The following is a 21,873-nucleotide window of genomic DNA, read 5'->3' as shown; positions in this document are numbered from 1 at the left end:
AGAGCGCTTGCCTTGAGCTAAAGAGCTGAGGGACAGCACCCAGGCCCAGAGTTCAAGCCCCATGACTGACAAAAAAAAAAAAGAAGAAGAAATATGTGAACTACAAAATGGAAAACAAAGAGACTTTCATCAACTATAAAATAAAATTCTTAATGAATCAAATATGGGAATAAGTTTATAGAATACTTGCTATATACGAAAAAGAAAAAGGTGACAGTATTCAAAAGGAAATGTATTCATTACTTGACTTACTTTAACCCCTCTGTACCTTTACAATTTTTTTAAATGACTAAATTGTATGTAGAGGATATTCTCATTTTTCAGATAAATATTAGTGTATATTTGTAACAAAAACCCATGCACAGGACATTTGCTACCTGTAGTGCAGTCTGTATGGTGTTGAATGCAGGGTAGAGTAGCAACCTGACTACACAGTAATTTAACCCAGACTGGAAAATATTAGGACTGAATTCTCCATTGAGTAGGAGGAGGGATGAACAAGTTAACATATAAGAGTCACTTGAAGTATAATGTAGCTATTGTTTTTATGATTTATTATTCCTATTACAAAAAAATACAATACTGACCGGGCACCTGTGGCTCACACCTGTAATCCCAGCTACTTAGGAGGCTGAGATCTGAGGATAGCAGCTCAAAATCAGCAGGGCAGGTAAGTCCATGAGATTATTATCTCTAATTAATCACCAGAAAACCGGAAGTGGAGCAGTGGCTCAAGTGGTAGAGCGTGAGCCTTGAGCTGAAGAGCTGAGGGATACACCCAGGCCCAGAGTTCAAGACCCATGACCAAAAAAAGAAAAAAAAAAGCTACAATGCTACTATTAAGAGTTGTGTACTTAGTTTTTATTGCTTCATTTATCTAGAATGCTCATATATCACCTTTAATTTTAAAATGTGACAAATGTAAGAATGAAACCAGAAAAACAGAATGAATGATGTTAATATGTATCTGCTGTGGAGATAAATATTAAGGGAGGCACTTCTCTAGCGTAAATGGCCCAGATATATTATAGCATCAGTTTTTATTTTGATTCAAGTTATTTCCTAGTATGAATTATTTATTTAGAAGGCTACATTAAGCTCCCATTTCAAAGGGCCAATTCTCTCTGCTCTCAATTTAAGGATGATAAACACCAAAGGTCCTTGTTTTGTTCTCATCGCAGCAATCTTAGAAGAAAATGCTCAACATGACAGAATAAGAAGAGATGTCCCAGGACTGAGCTAGCAAGGGCAAAGCTATACTTTTTCTCTGGTTACAGGAAGTATGGACAGAACCTGCATCCCCTTGGACATATCATGGTCACAAAGGCTAGAACACATTGTTCTCATACAACCCAAGAGTCCATACAAAGCAGATGCCCTGCAATTTTCAAACTATAATCAGCAGCTCCTACAGATACAAAACCTCTTCCTTCTTCTGCCTACCACCTACTAAAGCTTTTGCTCCAAATGAGCTTTACATTAATGGCTCTTACACTTGACTGCACTTAGTGTTTGAAACTGACATACTCCCTTAAACTAACCGTGCCCAATACTTTTACTAGTCCTCTGCTGACCTCTCCAAGTATACCTTCCTAATTTGCACCTTAAGCCAGTGCTACCCTGTATGTCAATATAACATCTAAGTTGAATTAATGACCTAAGTTAATGGCCTGTCTTCCATCAACCAAAAATTATGCTCATATCAATACAACCTGAGACTGTACATCATTGCTATTAGCAACCATGTGACATCTAGGGCTTCGGTGCCACTAGTAAGCAGGATTTGCCATCCTCTGCTTAAACATATCATTTCCTTTTCGGAATCAAAAAGAACAGTCTAAATTGAAACTGTTTGTTTGCTCATTATTCTAACCTTTCAAAATCATTTGAATCCCAATTCTGCTTTCCAACTCATTAGGCATTCTTCCCAGCTTTTGATTTTACAAAACCAAAGTAGTGGTTACAATAGTAGCAGTAAAACAGTAACCAAACCAAGATTAGATATAAAGCCCAAAGGTCCTACACTGGAAAACTTGTTCCAGTTTATCAGCAACTCCTTCAATCAATGAGCTTACATATGTTTAAATAACCACCAATCTGCCTAGGATACCATCATTTGTCACGTATTTTTTACATCCTGTCCACAAGGACAGGCCGACAATGCAAATACTTTGCGGAATATCTAGAATCACCATGTCTGTATCCCACTCCAGATTTACTGGCAGCTTCCCCATACACTTGGAGCCAGCTTCTGTGCTGATAGCAACTTCTCAGTATCATCAAATTCTTCTCGCTCTGCAGGCTCCTTAAGTGTTGGCCTTTCCCTATGCACTGTCCTCAACACTCTGCTCCTGCTGTGTGCTCACAGCCAAGGTGATCTCATCAACACTGATGCCTTCAATTACTGATTATGTGCTCAGGGCTCCCCAGTCACCTCTGAGTAGCACTCCCCTATCTCCAACTGTCATCAGGAGAGCAATCGGAATGTCTCTCGGGCATTTTAAACACAAGATACACAATACTGAACTCATTCTATTTCTTCCCAGCTGCTTCCTCCTCCTTCTCCTTTTTTTTTCCTCCTCCTTCCCCCCCCCCCCCGCCCAACGCTTGAATTTTCAGTCTCAATGAAAAGCAGTAGCCATCAACCCAGAACAAAAATCTGGAAGTCAAGGTAGACTGGAATCCACCAGTCACAGACGGAAAATGGATTCTTGTTAATAACTGTCAAACCCATCTCCTCCTTCCTCTTCTTCCTCACTGGCATTTGTATAGCTCTGTTTGAAGGAATTTTTATTATTGTTGTCATTTGTCTTCTCCTGACAGAAGCAGCAACATTCTCCTAACATCTTCCCGCATTTTATATTTTCCCACTTGGAGAGGGACTAATCTTTCTACATGGTAGTGTACCCTAGATAAGCCCCTCACTCTCTGCTTTTCATATAACCTGGGCACCTCCTATGCACTCAGCCAGTGTGCTGGAATAGTCCATATCATTGGTTCTCTTGTTGCTGTTGCACATGCTGTTTTCTCTGCCTGAGATATGTTTGCCTCTGTACATCTGGAGAAGCACTTCTCTGAAAATCTGGTGAACCATCACTCACTCCAAGACCTGTCAGGTTTAATAGTCTCTTCCCTGGGCTTCTGTGGAGCCCAGTGCACATCATCACAATGCTAAACTCATATGAACCATAATGATAGTTTTGTGTGAGTTGGCCTATGACTAATATATGAGGAAAGAGGCATAGAAATAACCACTGGGGGAGAAAATAAGGGAATGAGGTAGATATACTGCAATTTCAAGAACATACTCTCAGAACAAGAATTGTTAGTCACTGTACTTCCTTTAATATTTTTCTCTCTCAAATACATGAAAGACTTCATATATTATAGGAATTTAATGTATCAAACATTCTTTGATTAAAGTAAAATTTATTCCTACTTGGTAAGTGAAGGGAAACTATATCTATTTTTCTGAATTAAATAAATAAATGCTTTCTCTAGATATATAAATATATCAAAACAGGAAGGTAAATATCTAGGGAATATTTTCAGTGTATATTTGTTATCCTCACTATATATAAGAGCTCGTATACATAAGAAGCACAATAAAACACTTAAGCAAAAATTACACAAAAGATAAAATACAAAAAACTATGGAACATGAAAATTATTGATTCATTAGTGATTAAAGACAGGTAAGTTACATAAGTAAGGTAGTATTTTCCACCACCAAATTAGTATAAATCTAGTGTCTAGTTCAGATTCTTCTGCTGTTATCCCAGATAATGACTTTGAGACCTGAAATTCATTTTTGCCACATTGCTTATTATAAAAGTTTCATACCATAAAAAATTGAAAACAACCTAATTGTCCCAAATTAGTTTCATTTATTCAATGAGTATTCACTGATTAATTGATATGTCTAACACAAGGTGTTCTTCAAAGTGATATATGTGTATCACATATATGTGTGTGCATATAAGTATATATGTATATACTTATGCAAAATGCATGTGTGTATATACATATATGTGTATATGAATATAAATGTGTATATATACACACACATACACACAAACTTACAGTTTGGGGGGAGAGACAGAAGTCAGATGAACAAAATAACTGATTACAATGCATTTTATTATAGATGTTGAAAGTGCCTGCAGAAAAACAAAAATACAGACAAAGAAGAAGCTGCCATATTAAATAGGTAGACAAAGAAAGCCTGACTAAAAAGATGATAGTCAAGTAGAAACCCGAGACAGGCGCCAGTGGCTCAGTCCTGTAATCCTAGCTAATTAGGAGGCAAAGAGCAGGAAATATATGGCAAAAATTAGGACTGAAGTTGTGTTTTGGTAGAGTGCCTGCCTAGTAAGCCTAAGGCTCTGAATTGGAATCCCACCAACCACGAAAGAAAACAGAAACCTGAAGTACATGAGGGAGACAGCCAAGTAAATATCTAAAGAAAGAAGGTTCCAGGTTGAAGAAAAAGCCAGAGCAGAGACCTGGAGAAAGGAATTTATATAACACATTCTAGAAAGAACAGTAACACCATGGAGGGTGGAACACAAAGAAAAATAGAATCCTATTGTTTAAATCTGCTTTCCAACGTTCATTGGTTGGAAGCTTGATCCCCAGTGCGGTGGCCAATATAGTGGAATTTTTATTTGGGGCCTAACAGGAGGTATTTAGGTCATGAGGACTCCATGCTATTATGGTGTAAAAGAATCTAAGGCCTGGTCTTGCTCTTGCTCCTTCTTTCTTACTCTCTCACTACTCATTTCACCAGGAATTCCCACAGCAAGAAGACCCTTACTGGATGTGGCACTGGATCTTGAACTTCTAAGCTTCCATGACTGTGAACCAAACTTCTGTTTATAATAAACTACCCCGTCTATGATATTCTCTCAGAGTAGCACAAAGCAACTTAGATAAAGTCATAAGACGTGCAAGCACAGAGTTCATGGAGGCCAAATCACATGGGACCTTTGTCAATATTTGATCTGGAATGTTCCCCAAAGGCTTATGAATTAAAAAAAAAACACAAACAGACAAACACTTGGCCACCAGCTGGTGGCTCTACTAGGAAGAGGTGGGAAATTTAAAGGTGGATGTAGTTAGAAGAAGTCGATCTCTGCGGCACACCCTTGGACTGTAGATAGAAACCCTGGCCCCCTTCTTCCTTTGCTCCTCTATCCTCCTTTATTCTTTATCTTCCTTTCTCCTTTCCTTTGTCCTCAACCCCCCATGCCTACCCCTAATTCCAGCTGCCATGTGTTGAGCAAACTCCATCACACACTCAACTCCTGCCACATGATATTCTTCCTTACCAAACGCCTAAAAAAAAGCAAAAATGCCCTCTGACAATGCATGCATTGACATGAGCCAAAATTTTCTCATATTTTTGTCACAGTGATGGAAAACTGGCTAGCATAACTTGAGATGCCAGCATTACGGCTTTGTGAATAGAGCCTTATAAGGGTTTCAAGAAGAAAAGAGTAAGGAGGTTAACTTAGATTTTAATGTGATCTCTTAGTTCAACTGCACATAATCAAGATGGAAAAATTATGACAATAGCTCAAACATAATATGATGGTCCAGAAATGACAGGCATAGTGGTGAGAAGTTCTGACTACAGATATTTTAAACTACAAGCAAGGATATTTATTGATAGACTAGATGTAAGATGTAGATGAAAATAAGTCAGTGGAGGCACAGGAAAGGAGAATTGCCACTCAATAAAATAGGGACCATCACAAGAGGAAGGCTTGGAGCTCAGTTGGTCATGTCAATTTATGTCATGTCAGATATTAAGGTCCCTTTCCAACTAAAGACATCAAGGTATATGATTCATCAGAATCAAAGGAATGGTCTATACAGGAGATGTTAAACTTGAAAGCTACCCGTGAAGGTATTACTGAAATCCAAGAAAATGGTGACATACTAAGAGTGTGTGAGAATGGACAAACAGATGGAAAGCTAAGGAATATGTCTTGGAGTATATCAGTGGAAAGAAGTTAGACTGATAAAGACAACTGACAAAGACTGAGAATTACAGAGGGGTGAGAGAAAAAGTAGGAGTGTGATTTGCTTGAAACTAAGTTTCAGTAATGCTAGAACAATCAACACACATGATCCATAGTAATGGGGGGGAAATCTCCTATAAAATACTTCAATAAACACACACGATCCATAGTAATGCGGGGGGGGATCTCCTATAAACTACTTCAATAAGTAAACAATTTGCCTATCCACTTTCCAGTTCTGTCCATTCTATAATCCAACCCCTTAGAAATCAGTTCTCTACATGAGAATAATAATATCATTTTGCAGATGAATTTATAGTGTGATTTCAAACCGCTGTAGCTTGATTTTCACAGCAACTCTAAATGTAGCTAAAGCAGGATTTACTATCTCTATTTTCAGACATGGAGAGATACAAAGAAGCTCATTTACTCAAGGTCATATAAACCAGTGGCAAGACTCAGATTTGAATCAGGATCTTAATTACCTTCAGGACTGCTTGTACTGTATCAAGAAGACATTTTGCAGTTTAAGCAAAATGTAAACAACACTCTCCCTCAAAAATCAGCAAACTCTGGAAAACATTTCTCAGAAAAACTGACCATCCACACTTAATATGACCAGGATTTTCTACTCTAATATCCATTCCAGGGAGATGTACTTAATAATTTCCATGTTTACTTCTCTTAGGCTGTGAGCTTCTTCTGCATCTGTTTTATCATCAGCATCTTGCACAGATCCTAAAGTATAGAAGATAAATGAGAAATGTTTGCTGAGGTACTTTGTGGGCATGGGTGGAGCTCACAGTCCATTTGTTGTGATTAAAGAGTTGCAGAGATTCCCTACAGAAGCTGGAAGTCAGCAAGACAGTTTGAGGAATTTTTGCAATAGAATAAATCTCTGTGTTTCAGGGCACTAAACTATATTCCTTACTTTTATTTTGAGGGCAGCACTTCTGACACACTTCAGAGCACACAGTAATGCTCTCAAGAGCTGTTTATAACACAAATGGGTAAGCCTCAATCTAACAGTTTCTGATTTGCTAAGTTATATTCAGGACTCAAGAATTTGCATTTCTGATTTGGATGCTGGTAAGTGTCTCATAGACTTTCTTCCCCATGATCCTCAGATCTTAACCTCCTGAGTAGCTAATATTACAGGTGTGAGCTACAAGAGTCTAGCTTAAGAATGTGCATGTCTAACAAACTTCTGGGCAATGTTGACACTGCTGGTCCTTTAAGAACTACTGACTTAGAGAAAGAGCCCATAACAGTCCACTTTGAATAATTAATTACATCTTCCATTCCACAGTTATAAACTGAGAATAATTTCAGTATATTCTCATCATTGGGTTTTTATTTCAGTCTTAAGTCTGATACAGCTGAAAGAAGGTATCAATTATGACTAAATGCAATGCAAAGACTAATTTCTTTGAGTAACTAGAAATTGAGAAACTGTATACTTAGTGTATTTTAAAGCACTGATTCGTACTTCCAATCAAGGTGGTCTATATATTTCTTTTTCATATACCCCTTAAAGTAGAGTAAAAATACACTAAAGAACTGTTTTCTGAATGAGATGATGTGATTCTCTTGCTCCGTGACTTCACCTGTACTTGCATGTGTGACATGTGCTTGAGCATGTGTGTTCAAAGTCTCTCCAAAAGCATATGAGCCTTTAAAGTGCTTTAGGAAATGATGGCCATACTGAGCATATGAATTGGAAAAAGGCAAGTCCTCCTCCATATACATGTGGACCTGTGCCAGGACACACTGGCACGTGTGCCAGGATCCCAGCACGTCTTTGCCCCTCAGTTGAATGTCGTACAGAATCCAACTTGCCCATGCACACAGGATGACCCTGTGCAAAACAAAACATAAATATGAAAGAATATAGATGCCTGAAAGTAATAGAAGAAATGAAGGTCTGACAAGAATTCAAAGAAAAGACCCATGGTCTTATAGAATCCAAGATCTGCCAAGACAATTAATCTAGATGAGGAGGCTTCTTCTATCTGAGACACTCTACCCTAACCATCTATTACTTTCATCCAACTACCATTACTACTCATCCTTTGGATGAGTACTAGCTCTGCTTTGGGAAAATCCCCTTGCTGCTTGTCACCAACTAAACTGGCTGTACATTCTCATTGTTTGTAGTGATTTTCAATTACAGCACTTAGGACAATGTAAGTATATGATGTGTGAGCTTAGTTTGAATCTGCCCTACATAAAGCTAATAATTGTTAGCCTTATGTGGGCAGAGGGCATACATTTTGCATCACTTTACTATCAGTATCTGGTACGTAAGTATATAATAATATACATATACATCACATACTTATCCATATACATATATACTTGTGAAATGTTACATATAAATACACTGCATCTATGAATGAAGATAGCAAGAAGGAAACTCACTGAAAGCTTTTGAATAATAAGAAGATAGTGAGAATGAGAAAAGAGAGAGTAAGAAAAGGGGTTAAGGTGATTATTGTATACATATGTGTGAAATATATGTTAAAATGATTTTTGAGCAATTAGCATACATGACAGGTATGTAAAACAGGTCCTGTCTGGGAGGGGTATGGTAAACAAAGAGGGTGAAGAAAGGCAAGTATGGTCAAAATACTTTATGCACCTATGTGGAAATGGAGCAATGCAATGGGCATTGTGATTGCTTTGGAAAGATGGGAGTGATAAGAAAGAGTGAAGGAGGGGGCTGGGAAGGTGGCTAAGTGGTAGAGCGCTTGCCTTGCATGCCTGAGGCCCTGGGTTCGATTCCTCAGCACGACATAAGCAAAAAGAAAAAAGCCGGAAGTGGCGCTGTGGCTCAAGTGGTAGAGCGCTAGCCTTGAGCTGAAGAGCTGAGGGACAGTGCTCAGGCCCAGAGTTCAGGCCCCACGGGGGAAAAAAAAGAGTGAAGGAGAAGATGAGTTTGATCCAGGTACATTATCTGTATATGGACATGTCAAAACAAACCCCCCTTGTACAAAACTAATTGACACTTTTAAAATATGGGGAGGGGGGGTAATAAAGAAAGAGAAGTATCTATGGCTTGTTCAAGGGAAAGTAAAAGGCAACCAAAATCTGGCTGGTATTTGCTGACAACAAAGAATAAGAATCCAAGCCCTAGTGAAGAATAGACTTGTGGTAGAGAAGCGTGCTTCTTTATACTATGCAGTGCTATTTCCATCCCTTGTGCTAAAATATGACACTTCACAGATCTGTCAAATCTTAGTTTTACATTGTAAATATTGATGGTGTGAATACTTGCTCACATTTGCCTAAAACATGAAAAATGGTTTGAAGCATGAGAACTGGAAATGGAAAATTCACCTCCACAGGCATAAGAGGCAAGATTAATTATGCCAACTGCTTGAAAACAGAGGCAGAGACCTAACTCCTTCAGTGACAGTGTGACTTTAGAATCTCTGACACCTTCCCCCACAGCCCATGACCTTCAAAGACATCTTGCACGAAGGATATTTCTCAAGTGTTGCCTTCATAGTCTAACACAGACAACATGGCCATTTACAAGTCTATTAATATATGAGGACTTGGAAGCCCGGATCCCTTACCAAATCTAGGAAGGCCAATTCTCCCCTATGCCATGCACCCAAATCAGTATCACCTCAGCCCTGCTAATCCACAGGAATCACTTTAACAAAGGTCACCAGTGACAGAGTTGCCAAATTCAACTTCTCTATTCAGTCTTCATGTGATTAGGATCTTTTTTGGCAATTGACACACACACATCCCAGCCCTTTCTGCAATGTGTTATCTCCCTTTTGTCAAAATTTTTACTGTCACACTTTCCCTACACTACTCATTGCTGTGTGCCTCTTGTGTGAATATCTCAATCTCTGTTCCTTTGAATATTGGTAAAAACCCAGGTGCTAACTTTTAGTTTTGTTCTCATTTCCTGGATGACCTTATCCAACCCAATCATTTCAATCATGACTTTCACTCAAGTGACTTTCAGATCTCCACACCAGCCCAGGCGATGATCCTGAGATGCATAGACTGACACTCAACTTCCAACTGCCTGAAAAACTCTCAAGTCAACCTCCCTACTGGAGCTCAAGAGGCAGAGGTCTAGCTTTGAGCACAAAAGCTCCAGGACAGCAGCCAGATCTAGAGTTGAAGCCCCACCACTAGCACAAAACAAAACTAAACAAAACAGCCTCCCAAATGGAAGTACCTTATCTTTCTCATATTCTTTTTCTGTGGGTCATAATCATATTCCTCTAATACAGCCAGAACCTCTCATTCCTTCATCCACTCTCCTTGTCCACTTACTGTGCATTCTTCTAACTTTTTTTTCCATCTTCATTGCCACTCCTTAATGAACATTCTGCCATCCTTCCATTATGTGGTAGGATCACCTCTTTAATAGTCTTACTTCTTTTGATTCTCCACATTCTCTGCCCCTCTACTGTGGCCTTCATATTGTTGCCAAATGTCTAAAGCATATTTTATGACTCCTGTTTTATGTGGGAACTTTTTGGCAGAGGCAGCACTGAGGTTGGAATATAGAGCCAAGTACTTGCTAGGCCAGTGTTCTGCTGCTAAGCCACATGCCCAGCACTTTTATGCACTGGCTATTTTGAGATAAGATGTCACTTCCTGCCTAGGTACCCAGGTACATGCCTGGACAGAGACCTGACTATTTTATACTTTTCATAGCAGCTGGGATGACAAGTACTCACGACCACAACCAGCTTTTATTCTGCCTGATCTAGCTTGGAACCACAATACTCTCATAATCAAAATTGTTTACGTATCTGTCTCCACCATACCCATTTACATTTTTTTTTCAATTTACAATTTCAAATCATGACATTTTTGCCTGCAACTCAGCATAAGCTAGATAATTTGTGGAATAAAACCGGTTAGCAAGAGTCATCCTTCAATAAAGACTCAGAGACCAGTAGAATTACATTATGTAAGATTTTAGAGCAGTGAACTAAGAATCAGCTATCTCATGATATAATTTGTCCAATTTAAATAATGCATACATAATTCACTTAGTTCTGTTCTTTTTCCTCTCATGCACTCTTTTAATACCATATTCCAACTCTGAATCATCTGTTGGCCTTTTTTTTTCCTTTTGACAGACCTATTAAGTATGACTTAAAAACCCCATTGCAACTGTTGGGTAAGTCTATGAACCTTCTATCCTATGAAAGGTCTTCTTGTAGACCCTTCCTGAAATTCTGCCATCCAGCTTTAGTAATCTGTCAATTCTATCTTCTATACATTGTGTCCTCTTTTCCATTTTCATTGTTTCTCTTTAATAGAAGTCCTGCTCCCACTGCATTACATGTTTGTATCAATCTCCAGGCAGGTCTCACCTCTTTTGATTTCCCACCCATCTAACGTACTCCATATTGTTGTCATATGCCAAGAGCACAACAATAAACAACTCACATTTATGTATGTTTTTCCTTTGATCTATCTCTTTTCAACCTCATAATAAAAGTAGATAGGTCAAGTTTTTACTTACCATTTTAAAAGTGAAAAAGTAATGCCAAGAAACCCAGAAAATACCCTTCGTTGATTCCTCTATACAAAAAGCCAGATAATTCTGTGTTTTCTGATGCCTAGTTTTCCTTTTTGTTTTGTTTTTTAATACATTTTACCAAAGTCGCACGCTATTCCTGCTCTTCCTCTGCTGGCACATTGACTTTGCTTTTCTCTTCCAAACTACGGCTTCCTGTTTGTGCTTGTACTTCCACCCTGCTCTTGGGATCATCAGCTGAACATTCCAAAGCAATCATTTCTCTCCCTTTTCCAACTCCATAATCTAAGGACTTGGACAACAGAAGCTGTGTTCTATGAATTTCACCCCAGAGCCCAATTCTCTCCAAATATCTAAATGAAACTTTTACCCAAATCCAGTTATCTTTCTTTTTTTCTCCAAATCCAGTTATCTTTCAGGTGGGCCTTTTTTTTTTTTTCTGACCTGAAGCCATCATCACTCGATTATAACCCAGGCAAGTTTTCTGTTTCTTTTCCTTTTCCTTTCATTGTTCTCCTCTACAAGCTGGCAAGGAAAATAAGAGTCTTTTTAACTTAACTATAACTAGTTTTTCTTTCAAAAATACTGATAAACGAGGGAGAGATAAACTACTAGGGATCATAAGGTTTAGAATCCCTTGTTGGTTGTTCCATACCCTTCACACATTTTCTCATATTAAGAAATGGCTTTCATGTCCTGCCTCTAACTTTAGCTGCTCTCACTCCCTTCCCACACCCTCCCAGGTGCTGTCCTTTGTGCCAGTATTCACCTCCTTTAATGGTAAGAAGCACTGGAAAGGGATAAATAGGCAGAAGTGCACAGAGAGTGGTTACTTTAAACTGTGTTCATAGGTGTTTGGCGAGACACCTCCTTGTCCCCAGGACAAGCAAATCTTTACCCTCAAAGACTAGAAAGTCACTTGTCCTTTGTCATCTTCTTACAAAAGGAGAGAAAAAGGGCAAAGGAGGAAACAGAGGAGAGAGAGGAGAGGGAGGGGGAAGAGAGGGGAAGAAAAGGGAGAAGAGGGAGGAAAAGAGAGAGGGAGAAAAAGAAGGAGAGGGAGGATAGAGGGAGAGGGAGAAGAATGGAAGAGAGAGGGAGGGAGAGAAAGAGGGGGAGAGAGAGAAAGAGAGAGAGAGAGAGAGAGAGAAGAAAAGCAACAAGAAAGCTTATAAACAAACAGATTCTGCCCCTCCCCAGACCATTAGGCCTCTAGGTCTCTCCTATGTCCAAAGGAACTTCTAATGGTCTCAGGAATGTCTGTCAGTCATCAGAAAGAATACAGCACATTTGAGCATTACCATTTCTAGCTAAAAGCAAGCTCACTAGCATCTTCCTGTGTATTTTATTATCCATCTTTTCAGAGGGAAAATTCAAACTTGAGACCTCAAAGAATAAAATTGAACGTGGTGTCTAAAGCTAATGCAATAAGGGGACATGATTGGCTGATACAGTTTTCCTGAACCTTCTGATTGTTGTCTCCCTGCTTCTATTCTGTCAGGGTATATATGTAGAGAATGTATGCTCATTCAAAGGAGTAAGAAGTCTGGTGGAAGCGACCAAGCACCTCTCCTACTGACAGTGATCTTTACCCATTTCAAAAAGACTCATTACTAAGAATTACTGTTACCAGAAGCTTTAGACTTTAGAAAAAAATTTATTCTACATATTGGCACTGAGCAGCTGGAGGATAAACTTTATCCTGTAACAGTGTTTTTTGATGTCCAAGAAGCAGCTTTCTGGAGAAGCCTGGAATACATTACTCCCAGGTGGGAGATAAAGATGTAAAATACATATTGAACTAATTATAACTAAAAAGTTATGAAATTAAACACAGCTGTTTGCCAAGGCTTTGCCCTGATTTACCCATTGACGAGGCTTCTGGGCATTTATACACAAACCTTTGATCTGATTCTCTTTCATTTCAGGCTGTCTTGGGACTTGTGGTGTAAGAATGGAAGATGAAAATCCATGGATGATGGGTGATATCTAGACCATAGATACTCTCTGGGTAAAATTCTCAAGTTTTCCCAATATGTACAAAAGAACAAGATCTAGCCTTTCTTCTCATGGACTCTCTGGTTAACCTATTTTGGCTACATAAATTTAAAAGACCCACCAGCCTAATTTCTAGCAAAACATAGTACCCTTTCACATCCTCTCCAGAATAAACAAAGTAGGTCAGAAATGTTGCTTCCTTCCTCCCCTCATTGATTTTCATTAAGCAGATGCACTTTCTGGAACACTAAAGAGAAAAGATAAACACCCAATACGAGTACCAAGGACACCCTCCCTGTAAATTTTTAGCACCTTGTCTCCTAAAAGCAGGAGAAGAAAAAATCTCATTACCTATAATACATCTTTCTTGGCTATAAATCAACAATCATCTTAAGATATAAAATATGGAGCTGCACGGCTTCAACCAGGTTACAAAATATCTCCCTAAAGGAGCATATTCTCTGTCTTTTCTAATTTTCTACCTCACCAACCAGCCTCTTCCCTAAATACAGTCTCCCCCGCCCCAACTTTATATCCCTATTTTGCCAGAAGAATGTCAAATGACACCAGACACTGGCTGAGCAAATCCCCAGGGCCTTATCAGGAAACCCAGACAGGAGAGCCAGGGTGAAGGCGCTGGCAGACCCAGAGGCGTGGAGAAAGGGGGCGGGAAGTGGGGAGTAGCGGGAAACCCTCTCGCGTGGGTATCCGTGCCTCTGAAAACGCTGAGACAGTTCTCCAAAGCCCACTGGTGGGGCTTCCCCGGTCTCCTCCCCTTCCTGAAAGCTCGCTCGCTCGCTCCCGTCCCCAGGTCCTGAACCCCCAGCTCGCTCCAAAGACCGCGCCGCGAAGTCCTTCAGGGCACCCCCCCCTCCCCTCCCCAACACAGAAGCGCGGACAGAAAAGCATCACCAGGAAGACAGCAAAGCCACACACCCTCTCCCGGCCGGCTACCAGGGGCGGGCAACTTCATCCTTTGACACGACCCCAGCAAAGCCAAGGGTGATGGCAGACAGACAGGAGCAGGCGCCCCACTCTCCCCGGCCGCCCTCGCCCCCGCCCCACCCCGCCCCACCCCACCCCCAGCAGCAAACTCCAGGTAAGAGACCAGGTGCCGCTCACCTCCTGGCAAGGAGGCAGCGGGCGGCTGGCGGCGGAGGGCAAATCCCCAGCCCAGGCCGCCTGGCAGCCGGCGAGCGCCCAGCAGCAGATCCAGGCGGGGCTCCAGGGCAGCGAGCGCCCGCGGAGCGAGGGACCCCCGGCCGGCCGCCCCCGGCCCCTGCTCCGCGCCAGATGCAGAGCGAGCGGCGGCATCTCCGTCCCGCCGCGGTGGACTGGCAGCGGAGCCGCCCGGCTGGATGGAGCCTCTCTCCGGGTGGAGCGGCCGCGACGGCTCCCGGGCCGCGAGGAGGGTGCGCTGGGCTGGTCGCGCGCCCCTGCCCGCTGCCGGCTCCGCGGCGCTGCGCTCGCTCGCTCGCTCTCCCGGGGCCGGGCCGAGGCTGCCGGCGCCCGTCTCCCGTCACGCCGGAGGGAGGGAGTGGGGAAGAGAGGGTGCGCGGGACGCGGGCGCGGCGCGGGGGCGGGACGCGGGGCGGGGACGCGGGAGTCGTGGAGCAGGTGGCGCGGACCCGGGCTGAGGCCCAGCCCTGCGGGTCTGGAGGGGCTGCCCGGCCACCGGGGCGGGAGTCGCGTGATACCGTAAAGCGCAGCCAGGAACCCCGAAATGTCTGTGTCTAGATCCTCCTGGCTCAGCCGGAGGGGCGCTTACAGCCTGGAAGCCAGCGTAAACACGGGTCATGTGGGCTCCAGCTTCTGACTGCTGGGCTTTAAATGCCTGCTGCCACAAACACCCACCCAGATGTGCCCCAGGAACCACCCCAGGGGGATCCTGTGGCTGGCGGGCCTCAGGAAATGGCGGGGAGGAAAAGAGGACTGCGAAGAGAGAGACAGACAGACACACAGACACACAGAGAGAGGATGTAACTGGGTTTTCTCGCCTGTTCAGTAAAGATAATTTTAAAAAAGTCCAGTAGGGTCGCTGTGAGCATTGACAAGGTACAGATAAAGCCCTTGAGTCCCCGGCACGTGGTAGGTGTGAAATGTGTTGCTGTGGTGCTGGGTGTTGATGCTGTTGCCTGTGGCGTATCACGGCTTTGGGCTAGAAAGTCAGCCTTTGCGTTTCTGGACAACCGGTCTCTCCTCCTGAAGAATGACTTCTCGTAGTCTGAATTAGGTGGTGGGTGCCAAGTGACTGGGGATATCTTCTTTGGTAGCAGAGCATCTTGATCTAAGCATCTTTGAATGAGTGAGTTGCCCAAATCAAAAGGTGCAACTCAAGTTTATCTGGAGAATTTATTAGCTGAAAAAAAAAATCTACCTGGTACACTAAATATAAATGAATCTGAAATTGTCAATGGAATATGTCTAGGTTTTCTTTTAATAATGTGTGATAGTCTCACACATGTACATATACATATGCACATCAAGGTCATAGACATCTAAGTCCATCCATACATGTCACATCCACATACACACACTTCTCACTTCAAGTCCAAAAAACCCAAGAAAGGGAGGTGACTACAGTGTCTTCTTAAATCATGGCTATGTTTACCTGAAGAATTTTATCTATGTTCTCATAGCTGCTGCCTCATGTTGGTTCATTTACTGTATCTTATGTGTTTCCTTAACAATACCCACTTTTAATGTACAATCTAGCCACAATGGGATCTTGGAAATGTTTCAACTAATCTCTAGCAAGGTATATTAAACAGGACAAGAAGGGTACAAGAGAATCCACCTTCTTACCACTTAACATATCAAAGCACTCTCATTTGTGTATTAAAACTTCAATCTCCAAGTCATGGTCCTTTTTTTTTCTAGTTTGGTAACAACCCCATCTTGCTATCCTAAAAATATGTGGTGAATTATGAAGGTAACTACCACCAATCTATCATATATTAAAAACTAAGGGATTGCTATTCAGCAATAAAAAGGAATGAGGTAGTGACATATATTTTAATTCAGATGAAGCTAAAAAGCATTATGCTAAACCAGTGTCAAAAGATTGCCTATTGTATCATTGCATTTACATGGCATTCTCAGAAAAGAAAAGCTTATAGTATAGAAATCAGTGATCGTCAGGAGCTGGAGAGGAAGGAGATGAAACCTTAGGACACAAGGGAGAATTTTAGAGGCAATGAACCTGCTTTTAACAGGTATTTGAATTCTACACATCTGTTACAACTTTTAGAATTTTAGAGGCAATGAACCTGCTTTTAACAGGTGTTTGAATTCTACACATCTGTTAAGACTTTTAGAAATATACACCAAAATATCATTTTACTATGTTCATTTCAAAATTACATTTTTAAAAAATAAACTGTAAAATTTAATGATACTATTACCAACCACTAAAACACACAATATGGTAGATTTTATAGATGTGAGGTATTTATTATTTGAAAAAGAGCTAGAGAACCAAGAGAGGGAAAATATTAATAAATAATCATATAAATAGAACAAGGAAGAAAATATGAACACCCTATAATAATTTTTTTCTGTAATCACTCTTAGAATTTCTTGGAGTTGGTAACTTTTTCTCCATGTGCCTATGTGCTCTGTCATTATCAGATCCAGGCAAGATTCTCTGATGAGACAACCTAAAACTTCATTTGTGAGTTATCAGAGTCTAACTGATTCTAACTATAGAGTTGCTGTAGTCTTCCATTACTTCCAGAGGAGTGTCTGGGCTCCATCATAGACAATGAGAAGAAACTATCAGAGTAAGCTTTGTCATCCCACTTTCCAATCCATTTATAAAATGAGCACCAAATCAACTTGCGATTTTAATGTCCAGTTCAATTTTGTCCTCTGGAGGAACATTTCTCTCGTGAGTGCTAAGACCTTAAATTCTGCTCTTGACAACTCCTTCACTATGTAGCCAAATTTGACTACCACCTAGGAATTGTCTGAATCTGATACTAGGTCGTTGTCTCCTGGGCAGAGGACTCTGTTGTGCCCTCTGGAGGAGTTCCTTTCTCCATTGCTCCTCAGGGTCACTCATGATTTATTTGTTAATCAATACCAAAGCAGGGAGCTGGTCCTGCAGTTTTTGAAAACATAGTTCTAAGTCTAGAAAGCATAAACAAACAAACAAAAAGGAAAAACTGAATCACTTAGAAGCAAAATGAGATAGAAAATGTCAACACAATTTTTCCTGTAAGACATATTGTTCAAAGAATGCCTTACAGACTTGTTTATTTACCCAATTTTTGCATACCGATCACCTATTACTGGGGGAAGGCACATGGCCAATATTAAATCTGTGTCATTAGAAATCTTGTGACTTAACAGCTCTTTAATCATTTCATCAGTGTTCCTATTTTGAAAGAAATGCAAGTATAATTGCATGTACACGTTCTGCAAATTTATTTCCCTGAATATCTCAGATAAGATCAATGAAAGAAATATATTTTAGCCCTTAAAGGTCAGGGATATGTGATTCTTACTTAGTGGGAGATACTTCAGTCAAATAAACTGAAAGAAAGATTAGATGACTGGGCATAAGGGTTTTTTTTTTTTTTAAGAAAGGTTTTAAATGCTAAGTACTGTAAGGAAGTCAATAGACTTAGAACCACAGAACCTTAGAGAAGGATTGGCCTTTAAAGTTCACTGAGAAAATCCCATCTCAAATTCCTGCCACCTTTCTCTCACAGCCCTCCCTGAATGACTTTTCAAGAAAAGAAGAAAAGAAAAACTAGAAGCCCTTTGTGACTATCTTTGGAAGGTAGGAAGTGGCCATCCTACCTTTGGACAACTCTCACAGGAATAGAAGCTCTCAAAGAAGTGGAAGTATGGGCTGGGAAGGTGCTCAGTGATAGAGTGTTTGCTTTGCATGCATGAGGCCCTGGGTTCTGTTCCTCAGCATCACATAAGCAGAAAAAGCCAGAAGTAGCACTGTGGCTCAAATGGTAGAGTGCTAACCTTGAGTTGAAGAGCTGAGGGACAGCCCAGGTCCAGAGTTCAGGCTCCACAACCGACAGAAAAAAAAAAAGTGAAAGTATGTACTCTGTGTATAATGCTAAGGTCTACACAGGGCCAGACTAGTTCCTTTTCCCGTGACAATCTCTCAGATAGCTTCCTTCCTTTATAAACTTCTCTTCTCTAGATTAAAAATAATTTCCTCCATTATTTTTCACATGATCTGACAACTACCTCAATTTTCCAATATGACTCTTAAACATTACAGGCAAATGAACATAATACACAAGTTTAGTCTGTGTAACAGTACAGTGAATATATAACTTCCCTTATTCTAGAGAGATTATAATTTGTATATTTGCAATTTAATAGCAAGGTGGATTCTGAAGTAGTCACCCTAATGTTCAATATGATTGAAAACATTCATTAGGAGCTCACTAGGTGTCAAACATCTCAAACATCTCAACTAGGGTATCATATCATTTACTTTTCATAGCAACTGCCAGTGAGGTAGGTATTTTTTATTCCTGTTTTCAAATGAGGAAAATGAAGCTTAAAAAGGATAAACATCTTTTCCAAGGTCAAATATCCCATGAGTGACAAGTTTGATTTGAAGCCCAAGATTTCTGGAGATGTAATAAGTGGAATCTACCAAGCCCTTGCTATTTGCCAGCACTGTGCCAAGTCCTTGTTCTCAGTGGGAATAATTATTTCCATTTCATATACAGAGAAATAGAGGCATGGCTGCTCATCCATTAAAAAAGGAGCTTATCTGAATAAGTTGATTTCATATGCTCAGGTTCAAGATCTCACCCGTTAAAAAGTTAATTGTTCTGGATTCTTAAAAATTGGTCTAGATTTGGTGCATCATTCTATGCTGTCAATGGTTTTTGGCTCCTGAATACATCGTCTCAAGTAATTTGATGCATCCTATTTTTTTATAACTGCAAATCTTAGAAGAGCATCTATGTCTTTAAGTTAAGACCTAGGAAAAAGTAATCCAAACGCCTGCAAAAACCTCTTTTTTCAGATGCCATCAATTTATTTAAAAGCATCCAGCCTGCCGGGCGCTGGTGGCTCACGCCTGTAATCCTAGCTACTCAGGAGGCTGAGATCTGAGGATCGAGGTTCAAAGCCAGCCCGGGCAGGAGAGACCATGAGACTCCTATCTCAAAAAACCACCAGAAAACCGGAAGTGGCGCTGTAGCTCAAGTGGTAGAGCACTCCCCTTGAGCTGAAGAGCTGAGGGACAGCGCCCAGGCCCAGAGTTCAAGCCCCACGACCGACCAAAAAAAAAAAAAAAAAAAAGCATCCAGCCTGTAATACACTGTCCAGCATATATTTTCCATTTTTCCACAAGGACACAATGAGTTTTTTAAGTGTTGAACTGGATTGACAAATCGAGCTCATACATAACAACTCAATCAAAAAATATTGTAGTGTAATTTACCGATAATGATCCAACAGGACCATTCATAGTATGTTTTGAGAAACAAAAACACTAGGTTAGTTATACAGGCAATTGTTCTCATGGTTATAATAACATATTTCTTTATGTAATTATATATAAGACATTGCATCACTGACATCAAATCTGAGTGCCAGTATCTTCCTACTGAGCCTTAAGAGTTTTCTGCCTTGATTTTAGCTAGGCAATCTGATGATATGTTGCCTTTATAATCGAGCCATGCTTGTGATCTGTACCTCTTGGTCATCTTTAAGATAAACAGTATAACCATAGGGTTATGTTTGCATTTCCTATTTAAACTCATAGTTCCACTTTTTCCTTACTTCAACCCAATTCCTATAAATTAATTACATTTTCTTGAAAGTCATCCAGAAGGTCTTGATAGATAGATGTTTGTGGCCTAAGTAAATCCTTTAAGCCCACAAATGAATAAATGTGTCATAAAGTATTTTCTGGCTTTGAAATGACATAATATAGTCAATAATAATTGGATATTTTCTACTATATTCAGTTTCATTGTTTGGCATTTAATAGCTCTTCTTTGTGTGAAATAAGGTTTCATTTAGCTCTTCATTACAGTATACCTTTTAAGTAGTTAAAACAATATTGCAAACTTAAGTCAAAATTGAAACATCTAAATGCTACCAGTTTTTTTGCATTTTTTATTGTGAAAATACTGTACAGAGGGGTTACAATTACATGGGCAAGATAATGAGTACATTTCTTATCAAGCATTGTAGCCTCCTCCTTTGTTTCTCCTTCCCATCCCTTCCCATCCTCCCCGCCCCCCCACCACCAAAGTTGTAAAGTTCGTTTTTGACATAACGACTTGTACATCTCATTGTTGCAATGGGTCCACCTGTATCCCTGTTTAAACTATTTGTTTTTCCCCTTCCCCTCCATAAATTATACCAACATCAAATACAGTGAAAGCAGGGGTTGTACTGTGGGGGAGGGACATACAAAGCAACAAAGAAATTATCTTATAAATGTGTTAGAAACATCGCATGAAAGAAAAAAAAAACATTTGAATACATATCTTAGGGTTCTCCACATAGAGCTCCCCTATGACCCAGCAATCCCACTTTTGGGCATTTACCCAAATGTTTACAAACAAGACCACACTAAAGCTACCAGCACGACTATGTTTATTGCAGCATTATTTACTATAGCTAAGATATGGAACCAACTCAGATGCCCCTCAGTAGATGAATGGATCAAGAAAATGTGGTGTATATACACAATGGAATTCTGTGCCTCCATCAGAACGAATGACATTGCCCCATTTGTTAGGAAATGGAAAGGCTTGGAAAAAATTATATTAAATGCTACCAGTTTTTATCACTCACAAATACATTGAGCTGTAAGAAGTCTAGAACCTGGGGCACATTCATTTTGACATCACTTTGAGAGAAATATCCAGAGTTCAAGAAGGCCCAAATGTGAAAAACATGCAACTCTGACAATTAAAGGAAAAGTATACTTATGCTCATCATTGAGGATAATTATGTTCATATTTCAAAGCAATACACAATTGTAGATTGTCGCTTTCCATTCTCCATCATCTACCTAAAACATAAAATGAGCTGTCCCACTAAACAGAAATAAGAGTCCTACATCTAAAGCCAATGTCAGAAAATATTTAAATACTTGCTCTTTCACTAAATACCAAAATTTCCCCCAAGTAAAGCTGGTTTAACTACCTTCCTAATCCCAATTAGTTTTATTTTACATATATCCGCAATGGTATTATCCCTTAGGGAGATACAAAAGGTCACTTTCCTTTTCTAAAATACAAAATTATTCAATAGAGTTTAATAACTGTACTGGTAATGTAATTCTTACTCTACCTCTGAGAGAAAATACTCTTTGAGATA

At 40.2% G+C, this 21,873-nt stretch overlaps 1 protein-coding gene across 1 annotated transcript in view; it reads right to left on the bottom strand.

The window, feature by feature from the left end:
• Positions 1-14,863, bottom strand: part of Kiaa1324l (KIAA1324-like ortholog) — a 146,063-nt gene extending 131,200 nt beyond the window's left edge. The window contains exon 1 of the mRNA XM_013026019.1: positions 14,671-14,863. Coding sequence (XP_012881473.1) covers positions 14,671-14,862 — 192 coding nt within the window. The 5' untranslated portion in view covers position 14,863. The remainder of the gene's footprint in view (positions 1-14,670) is intronic.
• Positions 14,864-21,873: the final 7,010 nt, after the last annotated feature.

This window comes from Dipodomys ordii, unplaced genomic scaffold, assembly GCF_000151885.1.
Source record: "Dipodomys ordii isolate 6190 unplaced genomic scaffold, Dord_2.0 Scaffold90, whole genome shotgun sequence".
NCBI lineage: Eukaryota > Metazoa > Chordata > Mammalia > Rodentia > Heteromyidae > Dipodomys > Dipodomys ordii.
This window is presented reverse-complemented; position numbering and strand designations above follow the sequence as displayed.